We start from the raw sequence: 14,644 nt of genomic DNA, 5'->3' as shown, positions 1-14,644 counted from the left end.
CTACGAATCAACACACTGTCTCTTCCACCAGGCTGTTCAGCTCCAAGTGTGCAGAGATCTTCGACTCATTGTCACGGTGAGGCTGAAGTCAACTTACGATTCTAACTTCGATCATCAGACCACCGATTCTTTGGCAGACGCCTGGCGGCAGCCCCGTTCGGCCTTCACATTGCCAACAACTTCAGAGCTGGCTCATTCACTCGTTCAACCACGTCTCGCCGAGTTTGCCCTAGCGTCAACGGCAAACCTAGAATCCGTGGAGGTGGAATGGGCCAGCAGACCAGCATGTCTCTGCCTGTTCGTATTCGTCCCGTCTCATTCGGTCCTGTCGAAATCTGCCCAGCACGTGCTGCGGCCGGACAACAGACGAAAAAAAAGCAAGGAACGACTCGCCTTGTCCGCAGGCAATAGGCCGCGGCTTCCTTCGAAGGGCAGTCATCCCGAAGCACCCCCCCCCCCCCCCCCCCCCCCCCCCCCCNCCCCCCCCCCCCCCCCCCCGAAGGGAGAAGAAAGTATTTTGCACGAGTCTCCATTCTGCATCCTCTAGCGATGATGGGCAACGGGACGTCCTCGACGCGGAACGATAGGCTAGCAAATACTAGCACCCAGGCGGGATCTTCGACAGGGTTTGCCTGCGTCGGAAGGTATTCCATGCTTGCTTTTTCGGGAGCTGACATGAATTTAGATGCAAACAATGCTCCTCGGTGTCCTCGTCATTACTTGGTATGCACCTCGACGCAAGCCAAACAGCAGGGGCCCCCATAATCCAAATAAAAAATCCTTGCTCCTCATGTCAGATCTTGGCCAGGGGTGTACGATCATCTCGATGGTTAGGTATCACTGCGTATCCCCTGCCGCATTGGCCCCCACTCCCAGAACATCAGGCAAGAGGCGCTGGAGGACTATCTAGGTGGACGCCGAGTCAGGAAAGAGAATTTGCGGTATCCGGACTGCTGCCGTCACTTTTCAGTTTTCACGGCCTGGAGGCTGGCATCTTCGAGGCTTCTGTGTGACGAATCATTACGGCCGAGACATGAAGAGGCCTCACTTACGGCCTTTAGAGGGTGGTTGGCTCGAGCCGTCATTGAGGGTCTCTCTCACCTTTCGGGAAATTTTTTTCAACGAGCAAGAGAAACACACGACTTTAATCCGGGCTTTTGGTTTTGGGTGCCAAGGGGAGTGAAGGAAGGGGCACATAATGTGTAGGCAAGAGGGAATACTTCTCGACCCCTGACCCGGGCTGACGCCACCCGAGCCCGACCACGCGGAACCGGAGAGGACAACGCTCCTCGGGGCACGCAGCCTCGTTCAGGCCCTTACATCGGACATCCAATCACGCAAGACAAGGACCCTCTGAACCAACTCCCTTTGAATTCCTTGGTATGGTCGGTTACACAACACACATGCACACCCGCAAGGAGGCGGGGTGAAGATGCCCAAGACAGCTCGCGAGGACTATCTCCATTAGGAAGCACCGTGGGCATCATCATCCTCTTCTGTTGAAGTGGGTGCAACAAGACTGCCGTTCAGAGTTGGGCGTTGCTTTTCCCCTTGATGATGAGGTTTCCTCTTCCGGCTTGGCCCTCGAGAGTCTATGATAGTTGCTATTGCAGCCACGCTCTGTCGACAGCATTCTGCGCGGTTCGTCCCATGAGCGGCTCCTACCGGCGACCCGTTAGCTGACCGCCACCTTTCTCTGAATGGCCGGGGAGGGCTTGTAACCGTCAAGACGGATGTCGACATGGGATGAGACGGAAGCCCGCCTCTGGGTCAAATTACCATCCATGAGGCCAATGCGTCGAGCGGAATCGTTCCCCGGCTGCGTCCAGGCGATTCTTCTTCCATGCGCGCAAGACTTTTCTTCACCGCCCTCGGCAGGCAACCTACCACAAAGGCACCCGTTCCGTGAAAGTTTCCTACTTTGGCATGTTGGACCGCAGTGCATCCCAGGAATCAGTTCATGTCCCCAGTCCCGGACGAAGATCCCGCCCGCCCTACGACGGCGTTCCAGACCACTGAGACACTGAAGGACCGCCTCGCAGGGACTCGCTCGACAAACACCGACTCTTTGTTTCTCTGGTGAAAAGCAAATGCAGCGATCTCCGTCAGGGATTCACATTCAGCATCGCCGCGCCCCCCACCCCCTTACTCTCCCATTTTCCCGGTCTTTCCAGCAGGCGGGAACCAGTCGAACACCTCCCATCGACCGCTTTCCAGATCATGCACGACACACGCCCCCTCCTCCCGTTTCCGTTTCCCTTTAACACGGTCTTGGCCTTGGAGCTGGCGGGCGGGGGTTTGAAAAGCGGCTGCCTGCATGTTTCACTGCCCTGGGATTCAACGTCAACCACTCGTCTCTCGCCTGGTTATACCACGCGCCGCCGAACAAAGGCAGTCATGTACGGATACCCGATGAGCCATTCTAATGCAAGAAAACCCCTCCTCGCGGGAAACAAACAACAAGAGCACACACACAGTTGGGAACCCTCACCCGGCGGCAAGAACGGGGTGTTGCTCATGTACGCCCACAAGCTGTCTCAGCCAGAGAACGCCAAACTTATCCTTTTCCCAGCCCAGCGCAGGAATCAATCAAACCCATGACGGATGAGAAAGAGCCCCCCGCCCCATGCCGTGTGAAGCTTGGCAAACCGGTAGACTCTGCGGTTCATCCATACCGAAAGGCCATGTCAATGTCTCGTTCGCCTTTCCCAATTCGTTGTTACCGGCAGCGAAGAACGGGTTAGCCTGCGCTGTACATGCCTCCCCAAAGAATAAACCCCCATCTTCTGTCAGAAATCAGATCTCACAATCTCATTATTCCTGAACCAACCCGGTCCTCTTTGATCACAACGCCGATTTGACTCTTTTGGTTGTGTCCCAGGTTAGCAGGAACTGGGCGGCACAGGGGGCGGGCACAGGTAGTTAGTTTGATCAGATGACAGGCGGCACCCCCACCCCCTTGGGTCCGTTCAGCTCGTCCACCCGCTCCCTTGGGATAGACACTTGAGAAAGACATAGGCCCGGGCTACCTTTCATGTAGATGTCTCTCGACTAATTGGGCCGTTCTTGGGACTATCTTTGGCGGGAGCGGTGACGACGTTCGCTGCCTGGGCAGATTTACGTTGGGCGCCGCGTCGAACATCTCTCTCTCTCTCTCTCTCTCTTTCTGTCACGTCTTACTCGTTGGGCCGTAGGGATCTTCATCACTTTGATGCGCACTTTTCAAGAATCATGACGGCTGGATAAGAGCGAAGGGCATGTGAACATCGCACACAAGACGAAAGGGGGAGGCAAATATTGGGCCTTCCGGGAGCTGTACCGAGGTTAGATAGAAGGCGGTCTCGAGAATATGAGCATCACTTGTGCTGTGTCACCTCTCATTTTTGCAGTGCCACGACAGCCCATTCCGTAAAGGTACAGCGCTGCTCACCGCCTCGAAAGTGCGGTATCGTACACGCAAGCAAGCAAGAGAGCAGCAGTGGTATGAAGCCCGTTGCGTTCCAGGCGCACCGAGACAGGAGCCCTGTAACGGGAAGTTCCAAGCGGGATCCATCGATGGGGAAAGGGCCGTGTCAGTTCACATACTCGACCAACGGCGGATAGTTCGTTCAGCATGAGCTGGGGAGGTATTCTTTTTCTTGGACTGTTTTGCGGAGGGACGAGGGCCCCCTTGGACACCGCCCACCAAAATGTATATGCATTTCTGGAAAACGCTCAAAAGCACGAGAGAAGAAGAAAAGACAGCTTGCCGCATCCCCCACGCCCACGCCACAACCCGACTCCTTTTGCCCACTACTACCAAATCACTTTAGTAACCTTTTTCCTACCAGTAATTAGGCCGCAGGCCAGCGAAGCCGGCTAGGGCGTTGGCGTCCGTCAACGGGTCGTCTCTCTTTCTCTGGCCGGACAGCTACGTAGTCGCGTTAGTAAGTGTTCAGAGGGTAATAATGGGGGAGAATCATACCTCGAGCTGCACGCTCCTGTGGAGATGTACGAGCCAGTCGACGTAGCTCTGGGCTTCGTTGTTCCTGTCCTCAACCAGCATGCGCGCAAACTCGTACTCGGCGCCATCGATGCCTTGCCTCGCCAGCTGGATGCCCAGGCCCTTTGACCCACGCATCGTCTTGAGGAACTCGACGATGTTGCGGATCTGGGCGTTGAGGTGCGTCTGGAGCATAGGCAGCGACGACGTGTAGGCGTCGAGGCTCTGGAGGGTCGTCTTGTCCTCACCGAAGAGGTCTGCGATGAGGTTCGGCGATGTCTGCGCGTGGAACCAGAGAAGGCATTGCTGGCCGTTGTCGACGAGGTAGACGCCGCCGGGCTCGACGCGGGAGAAGGACGTCCTGATGGCGGGGGGCACCTTGAGGTGGCCTGACTCGTCGGGGAAGCCTTCCTCGGGGGCGAGGTTGTGGACGGGGATCATGCGCGGGTAGAGGTAGAGACTGAGTTCCATGGCGCCCATGGAGCGGATCATGCGCATCTCGTGTACCCTGCGGTCGGAGCTTTCGTTGCCGCCCTTGAAGGCGCGGCACTTGACGAGGCCGAGCATGTACATCGAGAACTCCTTGAGGCGCTCCGGCATGACGAGCTGGCCGTCGGGCTGGGCTGCGGTGAGGAAATTCTTGCGGTAACAGGAGAGGATGTCGATTGTCCTCTCGGTAAGGTGGTTGCGGACGTCCTTGAGAGACGCGGAGGTGGTGGCCAGTTTTGTGCTTGCTTCCTTGGCGAGGATAGCGACCACGGCGTCCTGGTCGATGAACTTCACAGAGTCTCGCGGGTTGTCACAGACGCTAGCAATGATGTTGGAGCAGCGTACTCTGCGTTGGCCTGATGCGGTGGTGTAGAGAAGGGCGGACTGGAAGTGCGCGTCCAGCTTGGAGTCGAGCTTTCCATCGTAGGAGAATGTGACACCCATGGCCTTGTCGGCGTCGATAACTCCAATCTCGAGGTCGGCACCGAAAGTGTGGTGAATGAAGTTGCCGTGGTAGCCGTTGATCTGCAGCCCGTTCGAGCAACGGACCTTCATGAGAGCCTGGAAACCGGTCTCGCGGGTGACCGCGTGCTTGATCTCCATAGATAGCTTAGTGTTGTCACGCTGGCCGATGAAGTTGGGGTAGTAGAACGTTTCGCCGCCTGTTGAGGCCGCGATATGGCCAACAGTTGCGATGTCGAGGTAACCGCCGGACGGTGAGGCGAGGAAGAAGTCAGCGCCGATACCAGTAGCAACCATCTTCTCAGCAACCTTCTTCCAGGCCGGATGTTCCGTAGAGAAGAGCTTCTTGTCAATCTCACCACCTGGGTGCTTGCCGTCGTCCCTCAGGAACAGACGGCCGGGGCCCCAGGTGGGCAGCGCAGCCAGGGAGCAGACAATCTTTCCGCCAGTCTTCTCCAGTGCGGCAACTGCCGAGTTAAGAGTAGCCAGGAGAGCGGGTTCGGGGTTCTTGATGTTGGAGAACATGGTGGGAAGCATGGTGAGCAGGGAAGTGATAACGGCCCTGATCCTGTTAGTCATGTCACTGTGGTCGTGAGTTTGGAAGCTTACTTGGACTCATAAGGATCAACAAAGAGGCCGTCGCTCAGGGGCACGAAGGGGTCCTCGAGATCGGGCATGATCATCATCTGAGCTTGATCCAGGGAAGGCTTCGCCTGTCAGCGTTGCTTTTCAAAATCACAGACGAGCCACTTACGCTGACGTTGTAGAAGTGAATATCCTTGTCGTATGTCACGAAACCGACCTTGGCACCCTCAGGGATTACACGCTTTGGCTCGCCATTCTCATCCCGCTCAGCATCCTCGCCACCGTAGAGCGCCGCGAGAACACCTTCGCAGAAGGACTCGATGAACCCCTTATTGAAAGACTCCTGGGTGACGTCAATCACAAACAGCCAGCGGAGGCCTGTGGGCTCCTTGGTCCAGTACTCCTTAGGTACAACGAACTCGACGGTTCCCCTGGTAAGCTCGGGGCGCTGGTCGCGGTCTACTCTTACACCCTGGGGAGTGAGGGCGGAGAAGTATTCGGACGGGGTATCATTAGGGTATGTGCACAGGTTGCAAACGAACTTGTTGCCGCCGGACCGGAACATCATGAAGGGGTTGATGTAAGCTCTGCAGCGGCGACATCTCGGGGGGCCAGACTCGCCAAAGTCGAGGACAGGAATCTCGAGTTCACCGGGTTGCAGGGGTGCCAGTGGCTGGAGGAGAAGACCCATGGGAAGGCCGGTCAGGGCGAGCCCCTCGGCACTCGCGGGAATGCTGTTCAACGTCAGGCGAGCGAATTTCGGCGAGGCATTGCCCTGATCGAAAGCAACGTAGGAGACGGTAGCTGGGGGAGGCAGGTGCTTCTCAAAGGTGGGGTAAACATTCGAGAAGTAGTGTTGCTGGAGGGAATCGCGGGACACGGGGACACTCGGTAGGTCATCGAGAGAGAGCTTCTGGTGTCCGCCGGTCTGGACGACGGCCGGGGGTCCACCGGCATCGGCGCCGTTCCGGGTCGCGAATTCGGCTTGGGTCGCGGGAATACCGGGGGTGAAGGTTTGACCAGCGGCGGCCGGGAATTGGTTCATGGCAGGGGTAATCTGGGGGTTGACATATTGGGCCTGCGAGGGATCGGCATTCAGGAAGGCCGTGGCCGGGGTACCAGGGGGAGGCATGCCGTTGAAAGCTTGCGAGGACCCTGTGGCCTCGACCTGGTGGTATGCATGGCGATCCTTCTTCTTCTTCCTCAGAGTGTTGTGGCCGTCGCCGGGACCCAAAGACATGCCACCCATCTGCGCCGCCAAGTTCTCCTGGGACTGGAAACCCGGGCTCTGAGCGTAGGGTTGACCTTGAGGAGCACCGTACGGTGAGCCTTGAGGCTGCGCCGAGCCAGGCATGGGCGGTTGGCCGCCATAGTATTGCTGTCCCGGCGCGGGAGGGGCTCCGTAGGGAGCGCCCTGCTGATATGGCTGCCCCGCGACGGGAGGGGAGAACTGGGGAGGTGCGGGCTGTGTCGATCGATTCGGGTTCGAGGGGTCCTGCTCGCCCTGGCCCAGGTGGTGATATGTGCTGAAGTCGGACATGGTTGCAGGAGGTGTGCGGTGCTCGACTTCTCGGGAGGTTGCGTGGTTCTAGGAATCGTTCTCGATGTTCGTGGTCGGAAGGATCGTATTAGGTGTGGGCAGCTACCGTTGAAGGAGTATGTAGCTGAGCTGTAGTTGGAGCTATGGTGCCCGGTTGTAGTTGGGAATCGAAAGGGAGCTTCGCAGGAGAGATTGTCGATATGTGCGCACGCATTCAAGAGTGCGCCATTCTCTGGGATCTGTCGAGAAGTGTCGTCGTTCGAGGGCCAGCCGACTTGACCAAATAAAAAAAAAGTAAAGTGACGGCTCGAATTGTGTCCCCTTTGCAGCAACACGCTTGTTGACCACGTATCGACAGGGATCTGGACCAAATTGACACGATAACTTTCCGATGCGTTTTTCCAGACCGATGCACCGCGCGGAGGGGCTACCTTAGCCTGGAACTTTTCCATCCAATGCGGGAGCTTCAGCTGCCCCCCGTTGCACCTGCCACTTACAAGAGAACCCCACTTTATGCAGCTTGACGGAGCTAGACCGAACTGGGAGCGGAAGAACTCACCGCCGCTCCGATCTTAGCAAGGCCGGCTCCACAGTGACGGACCTCTTGCTGGAGCTTCCGTGGCCCCTGCACCCGACCTGCTCTTCGCATTGAAGACCAGACCACACGGTGCCTGGCAAGGTTCTGGGTACGTACCGCGTCTTGCAGCAGCCGGTTCTCATGATCCTGGATTCTTTTACGCGACAGTCAAACCTCGACTCGCAGCTCGCTATTCGACTACGACACGCACTCGTTCGACCTGGTCGCTACGCCAGCAATATGGTCATCGCTTGACGACGATCACTCATCATAACATTTATCATTATCAGTCGCAGTTAGACACTGGACGATGCATCACGACCCTCGGCCATAAACAGCAACCATGTTTACCTTCTGCCCCCTCCAGGGCGCTCTTTCCGAGTCGTCGGCGTCGCAGTCTATTCTCGAGCTCGATGGAGGTGTCAAGATCCTCATCGATCTCGGATGGGACGAATCTTTCGATGTTGAGAAACTGCGGGAGCTCGAAAAGTACCGTACCCTCTGCCGGTTGAATGCGCTTCAAGATACTAACAAGTGCCTACAGACAGGTCCCGACGCTGTCCATTGTCCTCCTGACCCACGCCACGACGTCGCATCTCGCTGCGTTCGCACACTGCTGCAAGAACTTTCCTCTATTCACGCGCATTCCCGTGTACGCGACTCGCCCTGTCATCGATCTCGGTCGCACCCTCACCCAAGACCTCTACGCATCAACCCCTCTAGCTGCGACCAAGATCCCTCACGGTTCCCTCAGCGAGGCCGCCTACTCCTACTCCCAGCAACCGACCGGCGACAGCGACTTCCTCCTGCAAGCGCCGACCCCCGAAGAAATCACACGATACTTTTCCCTTATCCAGCCTCTCAAGTATTCACAACCTCACGAGCCGCTGCCGTCCCCGTTCTCTCCGCCCCTCAATGGTCTCATGATCACTGCCTATAATGCGGGCCACAGTCTGGGAGGAACGATATGGCACATTCAGCATGGCTTGGAATCGATCGTTTACGCGGTGGACTGGAACCAGGCAAGAGAGAATGTCTATGCCGGTGCCGCATGGCTTGGAGGAGCGGGAGGTGGCGGTGCGGAGGTTATCGAGCAGCTACGCAAGCCAACCGCGCTGGTTTGCAGCAGTCGTGGCGCAGAGAAAGTTGCCCAGGCAGGCGGTCGCGCAAAGCGTGACGAGCAGTTGGTCGACATGATCAAGCTTTGCGTCAGTCGAGGAGGCACTTGCCTAATCCCAGTCGATTCAAGCGCTCGCGTTTTGGAAATTGCGTATCTGCTCGAGCACACATGGCAGGTTGACTCCGAGACTGATGACAATTCCCTAAAGGCGGCCAAGCTCTACCTCGCTGGACGGAACATGTCGAGTACGCTCCGGTATGCGCGAAGCATGTTGGAGTGGATGGACGACAATATTGTCCGGGAATTCGAATCAGTTGCCGACGGTCAACGCAAAGCAAACGGCGCAGATGGGAAGACCAAGGAGGCTGTGCCCTTTGATTTCAGGTATCTCAAACTGGTGGAGCGTCGAGCACAGATCGAGAAGCTGCTCTCTAGCAGTAGCGGCAACGTCCAATCGGAAGGCAGAGTCATTCTTGCGAGCGACGACACTTTAGAATGGGGCTTCTCCAAGGACTTGATCAAGGGTCTGGCGAAAGACTCCAGGAACCTCGTCGTTTTGACAGACAAGCCCCCAAAATCTCGAGCGGAACAGCCATCAATAGCAAGAACCCTGTGGGACTGGTGGACAGAACGTCAAGATGGCGCCACGGTGGAGCAGACGAGCAGCGGCGACAGCATCGAGTTTGTGTACGGCGGCGGGCGAGAGCTGGAGATTCAGGAGGCCAGGAGACAGGCCCTCGAAGGAGACGAATTGACCGTTTACCAGCAGTGGCTAGCAACGCAACGACAGCTTCAGGCCACTCTGCAAAGCGGTGGTGGAGCATCATTACAAGCACCAGCAGATGCCGCTGATGATGTTTCATCAGAGTCCTCCTCAGACTCTGGCGAATCCGACAATGAGCAACAAGGAAAAGCTCTCAACATCTCAACAACCATGGGCCAGGCAACACGAAAGAAGGTTGTCCTGACAGACGAGGATCTGGGCATCAACATTCTCACAAAGAAGCGTGGTGCTTATGACTTTGACGTGCGAGGTAAAAAGGGCCGTGAACGTTCTTTCCCCTTGGTCATGCGCAGGAGGCGTGACGACCAGTTTGGAGATGTCATTCGCCCCGAAGACTACCTCCGAGCTGAGGAAAAGGAGGAAGATGTGCCAGACACTGAAATGCGTGGTGACAATGATGAGGACCGACTAGGAAAGAAACGCAAATGGGACGATGCAAGCACCAAGGGCGCCAATAAACGCCAAAATGCAAAGACAGCTGGAGACGACCAGGATGGCACGGCAAGCGAGGATCATGTGGCTGATGAGCTGGATGATGTGGAAGACACTGTTGAGGAAGAGATCCAAGGCCCGTCGAAGTTGATTCTATCTTCGGAAACGGTCTCGGTCAATCTCCGTATCGCCTTTGTCGACTTCAGCGGTCTACACGACAAGAGGAGCTTGAACATGCTTATACCACTAATCCAGCCTAGAAAGCTGATTTTGGTCGGCGGTACGACGGAGGAGACCACAGCGCTTGCGACAGACTGCAAGAAGGCTCTCGCTGCGCAAATCGGCGCATCAGAAGAAAGCATTGTCGATGTTTTCACCCCGTCCATGGGCACCTGGGTGGACGCTAGTGTCGACACCAATGCCTGGGTGGTCAAGCTGACGGACAGCCTGGTCAAGAAGCTCAAGTGGCAAAATGTGCGGGGCCTCAGCATCGTCACAATCACAGGCCAGCTCGTAGCGGAAGCTCTGGCCAAGGAGAAGCTAGCGGAGAAGGACGACGGGGCCAACAAGCGGCAAAAAACGGAGGCGGAGGATGCCGATGCGGCCCAGGAAGACGCCGACGCCGAGGTCGAAGTCGTGCCGACGCTGGACCTGCTGCCGATGAACATGGCCTCGGCTGTACGCTCGGTCGCGCAGCCGCTGCACGTCGGCGACCTCAGACTCACGGACCTGCGGAGGGCGATGCAGTCTGCGGGGTACACGGCCGAGTTCAGGGGCGAGGGCACGCTCGTGATCAACGGGGCCGTGGCGGTGCGGAAGACGAGCACAGGCAAGGTGGAGGTGGAGAGCGTGGGCATCACGGACGCGGCGACGATGATGCAGCACCGGAGCACATTCTACGAGGTCAAGCGGATGATTTACGACGGTCTGGCGGTGGTTGCTGGGGCCTAAAGAATGAGCGGCTGTTTCCGGAGATAAGAAGTGTGATCTTTTGTAAGATGTAAAATATGGCTTTGCGGGCTTTTTTTCGGAGGGGCTGGAATAGAGCGGCCTTAGACTTTTGGTCTTGACCTCGGTTTCGATTCTCGTTTCTTGTGACATTGATTCGTGCTTGAGGGTGATGAGGCAAGAAAATTTAATATTTTAAAGGATGAAAGACTGTTCTATGCGAAGAGCAACATATGAGCAAGGCTCTGTGACGTTGCTAGCCTCACCGATATCTCCTTTTAAAAAAGTAATAATAATGAAAATAAAAAACCCGATTGGGAGGTTTCAGCCTGAAGTTGCTCATGTTGACCGGTTGAAATCCCCCGTCCGAACGAAGTTGGGGCGAATGAAGGCTGGTGAGAACGCCTTCCTGGCTGTTGAATTATTCTTGTCCTTATGTTAGAGCCCAGCCAGCATAGCTTCATTGATCTTGACATTGAAGGAACCACGTCAGTAAAAAGAAACCCGCATCTTTTGACATATCATGATATACACATACTGGAAATACATATCTATTGTTTCAAGCTTGGATTTCGACGTTCGTATGAACTCGAATGCATGCATGGCGTCTTGCACGCGAGGAAAGCATTCATATTGTCGGCTAGCATTGGAACGTAGCTGCTAAGGCGTATCGCAAGATGCTTGGCTATTTTGATACAATCCCAAACTATTCACAATATTTTAATAGCTGTGGTTTTATTGCTATACAGTCTATAATAGTACTTAAGACAGCCGAGAGGTGCTAACCTAGGTACAACCGCCGTCATGTTGAATGCCTTCTTTCCTATGCGTCTTGTAATGCGGAGTCATGTTTACACAGCCGCAGTCTTCTTGCATGGCGTATGGAATATGGGACAGAGGGCACTTGTTCTGGTGGCTAGATACACATGTAAGACTTGTCGACAGGGGCTGAAGGGGGCCAATGGAGGCCGTGTCTGTTCTTACTTGATAACATCATTCTCGGCTCCTCCTTACTGACTTCTCGACGGCGTTGAAGAGCTTATGTATTTTGAAACCTGTCTCCCGGAAATCGCAGGGTCATTCTTGTGACAGGGGAGAAGATACTAGTATGGTGGAAGCAGCGCTTGGTAACATCCCCTGCTGGATCACGTTGATGAGAGCATATAACGTGGTACTTATGGTTGGCAAGGACGATAGAGACCAACTCATCGACGGCCATAGAAGAAACGTAAATATATATGATTTACACGTTCCAATAGCGCCAAATTCATGGACCTCTAAGTTGACATCTAATTCAGACTGTTGCACACAACTGCGCTGCCTCGTCGAACCTCACAGACACGGATATTGCATTCTAAAGAAACAGTCCAGGCATTTGACATTGCAACCTGCACCAGATCACTTTGCGTAAGCCGGGAGCGTCCCGGCGGATTCATGGTTAATTCCCAACGCTGCGACCAGACCTTTCAGATATGCCTTCTCCCTGGACGGGAAGGAAGCTTACGATCCCATCCGGTGGGATGGAAAACAAGTGCTGACTTCGTCCCATGAGAACCAGCAGGATTTGTTCTTGGGTCCAGTTCGCATGTAAGGAAATCCCTGGTGGACACGCATCTACGTCCAGAATTACGGAATAGTTCCGACGCAAGGGGAAAAAAACAAAAAAAAACACCTAAGACGAGAACGACATCTTAGGTCGAGTTGATCGCATGGGCATGGAAAAAGGGTAGCGCGCGCCCCTTCCCGTGCCGCGCCACGAGGGGGGGCGGGTGCGGGTGCGGTGTCGTGGTTCCTCGGCGGCGGCGCTTGGCGGGCTGTGCTGGAAGGGGTTCATCCTTGGTGGGGGAGGTTGAGGTGAGCACTGCGAAGTCAGCACGGTCGAAGAAAGGAGGCATGCATGGGGGCGCCGGCGGCCCATTTCCACGTCACGGTATTTTTGGGAGCTGGTTGATGCAGCTTGATGCAGCTTGATGCCATTATCACATGGCTTTTTCCATCTTTACATGGAATCAATGATACGGAGGACGTCGTAGAGCCTCTCTTCGTTTTGGTAAGGTACATACTACTGCAAAAGCATGGGCACGGGTGGTGGACTGGTGGTTGATTGCTTGGGCGGTACGGTAAGCCTGATTCATGACGATGCGCGGCGGTGACCTCATTGCGTGTTTCCTGGGGGCTCGCGTTGCGTGTTGTGTGTTCTGGCGATCCGGGAATTCAGGGAAAGGCGTGTTTTCTGGGTAGGTAGGTACTGCGAGCTAGAGCCAGCCCATCAGGGCCCGCGGCAGTACGACGTCACGGATCGGCTTATCATGCTGTACATCTTTATTATACTTACCACAGGTTTCTTTCCTTTTGGCGGTCTGGAGGGGGCGTGGGGGATGGATGTGGCCGGTTTGGACGACAATCATGGGCTGTGCGTGGGCGGTTGGTGATGAGTTGTCAAATGCACCGGTGACTTGTTTCGACAGCGTTTAGTGGCACGCTCGAGTTCCACGAAGTATCTTGTCTGCACTGGATGGCAGAATGGAGCATTGCTTTGTTTTTCTTTCTGCTGGTGGCATTTTTCCATCGACAAGAGCTGCGGAAATGGAGCGCTCCCTGCGGTTCTTTGCGCGGTCAGGGATGCGATGATGGGTACCTGTTGAGGGTGCCGGGTTGATGCTGTATGGTGCTCGGATGAAGATTTCAATGGGAGTGCTCACCGTTCACCGGACCGGTGTGGGAGCTTCCTCCTCCCCCCCTGGGATGTATGTTGTGCGTCCCGGCAGCCAGGTAGGGAATTTAGGATTCGCAAGGAGAGATTTCACAGCCCCAAGCCGGATTCGACGGGACCCAGCTTCGAATGAAAAAAGTGAGTTGTTAAAAAAGGGTAAAAGGACGACGACCGAACGGCCGGGCCACGGGGTGCTCGGGTTCCCCGTGCCCCGCGGCTGCGCTAGCAATTGCGGCTTACCTGAGATATTTCGATTGTGGATTGTCGCCGTTCTTCTTGCGTTTCTTTGAGATTGGTGACTTGTGTGTTGTGTGTTTCGCTGCGGGAGATTTGTGTCTTGGTGTCTTGGTGAAGGTGGTTCGTTGCTATTTTCGAGGCCCGAGACTGACGCATGCGTTCCCGCATTTTCGAGTCCTGATGTGTTCTTTATTTGTTGACTGGTTGGACTCAGGAGTGACTGCGACAGCCAAAGGGCAACGGAGGTATCGGTACAGGAGGTTCGAGTTCGAAGGTACGGATACTGGGTGCAGGCGGATACCACCAGAGAGAGTGGTAATGAGGGTCCCCGCTATGCAGGAGGGAGTTTCCAGCTGCGCAGGGGTCGAAGGGGCCCGGCTTCTGAGGGGGCGGGATGCAGGTCGTTGATATTAAGGTGCGTACGTGATGGGATTGGCGAGGGATAGGAGGTGTCACGCGTCAACGCATTGCGGGTTGGGGGATTGCGGCTCCCTTTTTGAGGCCCCATGTGAAGGTGATTCAGGTAGAGGGCGGGATGGGGGGTTGATGTTCAGACGTTTCTTGAGAATTGAGATGAGGGCTGCCGGGATGTGCATAATTGAAGTGAGGGTGATTTCGAGCAGCAGCAAGACGAGAGACGGCCCCTCATCCACGGGCAAGACATGCGAGGTCGCCGTGCCGTCGCCGCCGCCAACTCGATAGACTGCAAGAGGGAGCAGCCAAACAGGAGACAATGTCGCAGCCGTTGGCTGAGGCGTCTTAGTGAGTAAGAGAT

At 55.7% G+C, this 14,644-nt stretch overlaps 2 protein-coding genes across 2 annotated transcripts; one reads left to right on the top strand and one right to left on the bottom strand.

Annotated features, from left to right (window-relative positions):
* Positions 1-3,823: 3,823 nt before the first annotated feature.
* Positions 3,824-7,058, bottom strand: GCG54_00010583 (uncharacterized protein; the record flags this gene model as incomplete). Its single annotated transcript, XM_045410504.1, has 4 exons — positions 3,824-3,910; positions 3,965-5,501; positions 5,543-5,646; positions 5,688-7,058. 4 exons carry the CDS (start codon positions 7,056-7,058, stop codon positions 3,824-3,826), a joined length of 3,099 nt encoding a protein of 1,032 aa, XP_045257395.1.
* Positions 7,059-7,978: 920 nt separating this feature from the next.
* Positions 7,979-10,922, top strand: GCG54_00010582 (Cleavage factor two protein 2; the record flags this gene model as incomplete). Its single annotated transcript, XM_045410503.1, has 2 exons — positions 7,979-8,142; positions 8,180-10,922. 2 exons carry the CDS (start codon positions 7,979-7,981, stop codon positions 10,920-10,922), a joined length of 2,907 nt encoding a protein of 968 aa, XP_045257394.1.
* Positions 10,923-14,644: the final 3,722 nt, after the last annotated feature.

This window comes from Colletotrichum gloeosporioides (genome assembly GCF_011800055.1).
Source record: "Colletotrichum gloeosporioides strain Lc1 chromosome Unknown consensus_101, whole genome shotgun sequence".
NCBI classification, from domain to species: Eukaryota; Fungi; Ascomycota; class Sordariomycetes; order Glomerellales; family Glomerellaceae; genus Colletotrichum; species Colletotrichum gloeosporioides.
The sequence above is the reverse complement of the archived record's forward strand: the minus strand, read 5'-3'. Positions and strand labels throughout refer to the sequence as shown.